This window comes from Otolemur garnettii, unplaced genomic scaffold (genome assembly GCF_000181295.1).
Source record: "Otolemur garnettii isolate 467f Iridium unplaced genomic scaffold, OtoGar3 scaffold00001, whole genome shotgun sequence".
NCBI classification, from domain to species: Eukaryota; Metazoa; Chordata; class Mammalia; order Primates; family Galagidae; genus Otolemur; species Otolemur garnettii.
In genome coordinates, this window is record NW_003852396.1 from 33,669,198 (window position 1) to 33,675,749 (window position 6,552).

A 6,552-nucleotide genomic window follows, 5' to 3' on the forward strand; every position below is an offset into this window, starting at 1 on the left:
TGTTTATGAAGGGTATCAAGGTGAATACCCCAAGTAAATAACACAGAAGCATAAATCACTTTCTATTCTTTGGATAAAACATTTCTTTTAAATTGCTGTCCACTTCTCTAAGTATTTTTGATATAAATCATCACTGCAGATTGTACCACTGTTTCTTCTTTTTCTCTATTTGTTGGTTTGACTTTCTAGCAAATCTCGTAGTCCAGAGGAAAAGTACAAATTCTCTGGAGAGAGCCAGGCACTAGGCCCAAATATCAGAAGCTTTGTGACTCTATCTTCTCTTCTCCACTTACACAACCCCCTTGCCCTGTCTTTCCTGGCTCAGATATTTGATCTTGGACCACAACTGACAGAAAGAGAGTTAGAGCCAGGAAAACAGATGGCAAGTTCCAAGAGGCTTCTCCTTTCAGAAACATCAGCATGCAGGGACCTTCTCTCCCCAGAATTTCACAAACTTTATTCCCCCAAATAAAAGCTCTGGTCCTAGATTGGGACTGAGTGGGGCGAAAATATGAGGGGCCTTGAAGATCGAAACCTAAATCACTGGAATAAAGTTGTTCCCAAAAGTTGGAACATGCCCAGCTTTTCTAGTCTTCTCAAACCACTTTTTCATTCAGTCACTCACTCACTCACTTTCCAACAACACTCATTCAATTGTGGAGAATTTCCTCTGGGCCAAGCCCTACCATAGGTGGTAGGTGGAATAGAGTGACCCTCCTTGCCACAGGCACCTCCCCCTCTTGGATTCACCACCATGGAACTGGGCACAAGGCTGAGGTTAATTTCTGATGAAGCTAGAGCAAGGATTTCAAGCATCCAGGCAACTGTGCAGAGCTATGGAAAGGTAATAGCCAGAGAACAATCCACTAAATAAACATTCTCAAATACCAGGACTTTTAGACCCATCCCACATGCATTCTGGCTGGGCTTAATTAACTAACATGAGCCTCCAGGCTTGGCCCAAGTGGAAATCAGGTAAAAGCAGAGACATTTTATTCCATGAGACTTTTTCTCAGATCTACCCGATCTTCCAAGGTTGGAAATTAGGAATTATGTTGTATGTTGTCTCCAGTCAAAAACAGCCCCAGAGCACTCACCTTATGAGTTGCAGGAAACAGAGATGCAGAAGTTTCCTCTTTATATCCCCTAGCAATACTTGGATCTAGACGTGAACTCCCCACTGATGGGGAGTGGGGCAAAAATATGAGGGGCCTGAAGCCTTGCACTCTGTCTAGAGATCAAAACCTAAATCACTGGAATAAAGTTGTTCCCAAAAGCTGGTTTCATCTCTTTTAAGCCACATGCTGATATCTCAAAGGCAAACAGGCTGATCAAAGTATCCTGGTCCCAAAATGGAGGTTCTGTTCCCCACACTTCCTGATCCTTCCCCCCCGCACTAAGTCTCTGACATCTAAATACAGCCACTTTAACCATAGTGGTATCTCCATCAAGACCATTTTTGGTTCCTTGGCAGGAATAGGGCATGAATAGCTCTTATATTTACACTCCCATTCTGTCATGAAATCTGATTTAACAGATTGTTTTGTACATGCTTGTAATGTGTACATAGGATATGCCATTGTGAAGGTGTATGTAAGTGGATATGCACTGTTTGTCCATTACACCATGGTGTGTTCACCAGTGTGATCCCATGGGCACATAAATGTGACCATGGGGAAGAAAGCATGGTTCACTGGATAGATTTGTAAATTGTGATACTTTACCTTAGACATGCATGGGTAATGGAAAGCATCCCTGAAAGCCAACAAGAATGTAGTCTGAGATGCTGAGGGCTCCTCCCATTGCCACACTCCTCCTGCCTTGATCCCTTTGTACATTATGGCTCTTTTGCAGAAATACTCTTCCCTCCCCTTTCAAAGCTTTATCTGCTTTATTCTCCTCACTTTCCGGGTTTTACTTTGCAGTGCTCACAGAAACTTTTCCTGTCTCCCCAGGCTAGATTAAGCCCCTGTTCATGCTATTTCAGAGCTACCCATCTTTTTCTCTGCAGCACTTAACATAGTTTGTAACTAACTATATGAGGGCTGTCCAGAAAGTATCCACCCATGCATATCTCTATTTTTCATATTATATGACTAGATACTTTCTGGAAAGCCCTAGTATATAATGAATATTTTTCATATACTCACAGTTTGAACAGTTTCTCCTACTAGATCGTAAACTCATGAAGGAAGGGTCATAACTCTTTTACCCACTTTAAATTCTTAATAGCAAACAGAATTCTGAGCACAGGGTAGATAGACCATTTTTGAGCTATAAGAGTTGCAAGAAATCAACCCTCTGAATCTGGCTACAAAAGACTTTATAAAGTTGGTAAGATTCAGGAATATTAGAATTCAGCCTGAATCCTGGCTGCTCTGCCTCTATCTAATTAGAGATTAGCATCAAATCCTAAGAGTGACAGCACCCGTGGGATAGTCTTTAGGGGCAATAAAAATAAGAAACTGAGCCCACTCTTCTGTCATGCTGATGGGAGGGAGGCTTGAAGAGCAGAGTATATGGTGGTAGCTACTACAGACTACACAATCTGGAGGAACTCTGGAAGGACACCGAGATAGTTGCAGGCCTCAACCTTCAAAATGCTGCAGCAACATTTCCTCCTCTGTTCTTCATACCTGAAGTCCTCTAATGTCAAACCTTTTAGTTTCCCCTCCAAGCCCTTCCATTCATATAGAGATAACTTTTATCACCACCTCTCCTCCCATATCCTCCCCCTTTCCTCATAGCCCACAAAAATCAGACTCAGGCAACGGCTGACACTGGAGAGCAGATGTAATTGCATCTCAAGACAGGCATAAGCAGAGCTCAGACGGGGGCCCCACAGTGGTCCAGTGGTGGGGTGATTAGTCACACATAGAACCCCACCCTGTTTCTGGCACTTCATCTTCCTCATTGACTCTAGAACAACATTGTCTCTGCAGTAAAGGGCATCATAGTAAATTTGGTTTATAGTGCAGCTGTATTCAAGAATGGGAATACCAGGGTAATAGGATATGGGGTAAAGGCAGAGAAAAACATATGGCCTGAATGACTAGAGCTCCTATGACTTCCTCAGCTTCTCCACAGCAGCATCCACATCACCCCCTGTGGCAATGAGGGCCTGAAGATTGGCTTCACGATTCAGAAAGCCCATGGCCCGCAGCTGCTCCAGCTGCACCCGGAAGTGAGCCTCAGGCTGCAGCTGCTGGGGATTAGCACTAGCTAAAGCTTGCAACATCTGGAAGAGAGGAGTGGAATGGAAGCCCTGCTCTGCAGTGTTCTGCGCTGGGGACACCTCACGAGCTGAGGGAGGGGGTGGGTCTTCAGATGTGAAGACACCTTCTCTAGACTCTGTACCTCCTGCCGCATTCCCCATCCCTGCTAGGCAAGGCATGAACCAGAGTAGGAGGCGAGGTGCTTCGGTAGCCAGGACCTGCAGACCCTGTTCAATCTGCAGCAGGGCTTGCATGGCACGGGGGTTTGCCATGGCTGCCTGAAGGTGCATCAACAACGGCAGCTGTCGGTGCATCTCATCCTGCAAGGGTGGAACCTGACTCACGCCAGTTGGCCTTAGAGGTCGTGGATAAGCTGGTGGTGGCAGCCAGGGAGGCTCAGAGATTTCAGGAGTGGCTGCCAAGAAGGAAGGTGGTGAAGGAACAAATGGAACCCTATTGGCAGAATCCCCCAGCCCCGAGACAAGATCAGGCAAGTTTGTGCTGTGTCCCGTAGAACTTTTGCCTGCACCATCTAGGCCTCCACCTTGTCCAGTACTGTTCTCTGTGGGATATCTCATAAAACCTGGGCAGGTGGCCTTTTCCTTGATTGCCACTGACTCCTTGGGGAGAGACTGGCCTGACCCAGGTTCCTGAGATGAGGGTGAAGTTGGGGGAACTCTGTTTCTCAGTGGTGGTGGTTCCTGGCTTGGGCTGAGGGTAGATGTGGTCCCCTGCAGAAAGGTTCCCAGGGATTGTGGGGTCTCATGTAATTGCTGGAGGTAGTCATAGAGCCCTATATTACCCAGAAAGCTTGGAACCCTATTCCTAATTTCAGAATCCTGGTCCCCAAGCCGCCTTCCTTGCCTGCTATCTGACCCTCCATAGGTAGAAGTCCAAGGGTTGGGGAGAGGGTCACAATTCTCTGTCCTTGAAGGTTGGCTGCTACCAGTGGTGCTATTAGGAGTAGTGGCAGTGGCAAAGGGGTTGCCACCAAACTGCTCCTGTACTGCATTAAGCATTGGGTCCATGATATCTGTGTACATGGTGCGAAGCACATTGTAGCCACCAGGGATGCTCTCCAGGTTACTGAGCGCCCGGTCCTGGCTACGCATCATCTCTTGCATCATGGCAGGATTACGTAGAAACTCCAGTGTCTGCCGCATGATTTCAGGGTTGTTGAGAATATGTCCAATTTCAGGGTTGTGCTGGATCAGCTGCTGCATATGGGGGTTATCAAGAACCAGCTGGCGCACCAGGCCTGTGTTAGACAGCAGACCCTGGATGAATGGGTCATCAATGAGCTGAGCCACAAACTCAGGCACAGATACGTGCTGCCACATCAGTGAGCTCGACTGGTCGGGGAAGCTGCTGGGGGTCAAGCCCAGCCCATTGAGCCCTGTAAGGACACCTAAGCTGAAGGCAGGAGTCCCCTCTGCTGGGAAAATGGAACTGGACTGAGGGAGCGATCCAGGACTTGGGCCCGGGGCAGGGACAGAAGCAGCTGGGCACTCAGTGCCCATGGCCCGGCGCTGCATCTTGATGACCAGGTGGAGAGTGAGGCCGTCTCGAACTCCACACTGTGCTAGTGAGTCAGGGTCCTTGAGGATTTTGCCAGCAAAGATTAGAACCAGCTGATCAGGGTGGGCCTTAAAGCGCTGGGATATCTCTTTCTTCAGTTGCTGGATGGTGCAGGTATCCGTAACTGAGAAATCTTCCTTGTCCTTGGGCGTCTTCACTGTCACCTTGATGAGGTGGGGATCCTGGACTGGTGCTGGGGTGCCCTGAGGCAGAGCCTCTCCGCTTTTGGCCATGGTGGCAGCAGAAGGCCCAGGTCTGTGGGGACACAGCTGGGGGGATGAGAATGGAATCTCAGTTCATTCTTTCAGGCAATGGCAAAGGTGGGAAAGGTGAACGTGAAGAGGGTCTTGGGACTCAGGGTGGGGAAAACTACATGGGCAACAAGGAAGGGATCTTGAGATTCCTGGAACACGATGCCTCTGGGGGATTATGCAATTGATAGATGTTAGGGTCAGGAGAAGAAAAGCTAGGGCCCTGAGAAAGAGGTCTGGTAGTTAACAGGTATGGAGACAAAGGTGGGAGGAAGAGCCCAGTGTGGGGGCTACGTACCACTCAGCTGTGGCCCCGTCCTTCCTCTTATACAGGGCTCCAAACCGCCCTCATCTTGTTGCACAGCCACCCTTGAGGCCTTCTGGACCGGAACCCACTCTCTCAGGTCGCTTCTGTGACCTCAGTGCTGACATCACAGCCTTACACAATGGATTCTGGAGACTTCCTCAAGGTGCTCTGAATCCTGGGAACTCCTGCTCCCCTGCCCTTTACAGTTTCTATTCCTTTATCACAATTCCTTTCTTCACAGTGAGAGTCCCAGGCTCAGGCCAAGCACCCTGCTGCCACAACACCTCATATGTGGCTTACAGAGACCCATATAAGGACAGGATCCTTATAGAGAGTGTTTCAGCCTATCTCAGAGGGTGCCAGGAAAGAAGATCCTGGACTGATCCTGGACTGATTTTGGACTGATCCAGTCCAGGATCTTCTTTCCTGGCATCCTCTATCCCTGTTTTCTGTCTGATTCAACATTAACCATGAATTCTTTATGTATTTCCAAAGTATTAATTTGCTGATAGATGGGATTTGGGATATAAGGGAGAGGTGAATGAAAACTTTTTTGTTTTAAATTATTATATCCCCCAGAGGAACTCAAAGCACGTTATACACTGAGATAAGGTAAGAAGGCCAGGAAATGAACAAGTTGCTAAGCATAAAATTAGCAGGTTGTTAAAGAGGTTCACATATATTTGAGATGTCTATTTTATATCGAAACGGTTATAAATCCAGGGCTCATCAGCATTTAAAGAATGCTTAAAATAAGGGCAGTAAGGTGCTGGCCCCATATGCCAGAGGTGGTGGGTTCAAACCCAGCCCCAGCCAAAAAATGCAAAAAAAAAAAAAAAGAGAATGCTTAAAATCATTGACTGGTTGAGATTAGCTAGTCAGTGGGTATAAGAAAAAAGAAAGATAAAAAAATCTGAGTCTAGTGTCTGTACAACATTTACAAGTCTAAAAGATCAGAAGAATTTGGCAGAGGAAGCAAAAGAAATAAAAATAGTAAGGTAGAGAGAGGGCACAACAGAAGAAAAGTTTCAAAAAGAAGAGAGTAACCAACTATGTTAAACGACACAGGATGAGGACTGAGAATTTGGCCACTGGATTTGACCAAAGAACAAACTGGACCCATCATGAGACCAGCACTGGTAGAGTGTTAGAAGCAAAAAACCTGATGGGAGGGTGTTTAAAAGCAAATGGTTTAGAAAGA

General features: G+C 46.9%; 1 protein-coding gene across 2 annotated transcripts; it reads right to left on the reverse strand.

Annotated features, from left to right (window-relative positions):
* Window positions 1-2,777: 2,777 nt before the first annotated feature.
* Window positions 2,778-5,454, reverse strand: LOC100946756 (ubiquilin-3). Of its 2 annotated transcripts, none has more exons than XM_003781006.3 (2): window positions 5,343-5,454; window positions 2,778-5,062 (listed from the first exon to the last, which is right to left on the reverse strand). In XM_003781006.3, the coding sequence occupies exon 2, from the start codon at window positions 5,024-5,026 to the stop codon at window positions 3,062-3,064; it is 1,965 nt and encodes a 654-aa protein (XP_003781054.1). In that variant the 5' UTR covers window positions 5,027-5,062; window positions 5,343-5,454; the 3' UTR covers window positions 2,778-3,061. The 2 variants fall into 2 exon arrangements, with proteins under 2 accessions (XP_003781054.1, XP_012656956.1); XM_012801502.2 differs by having other exon boundaries at window positions 3,062-5,094; window positions 5,343-5,427.
* Between the last annotated feature and the right edge of the window lie 1,098 nt (window positions 5,455-6,552).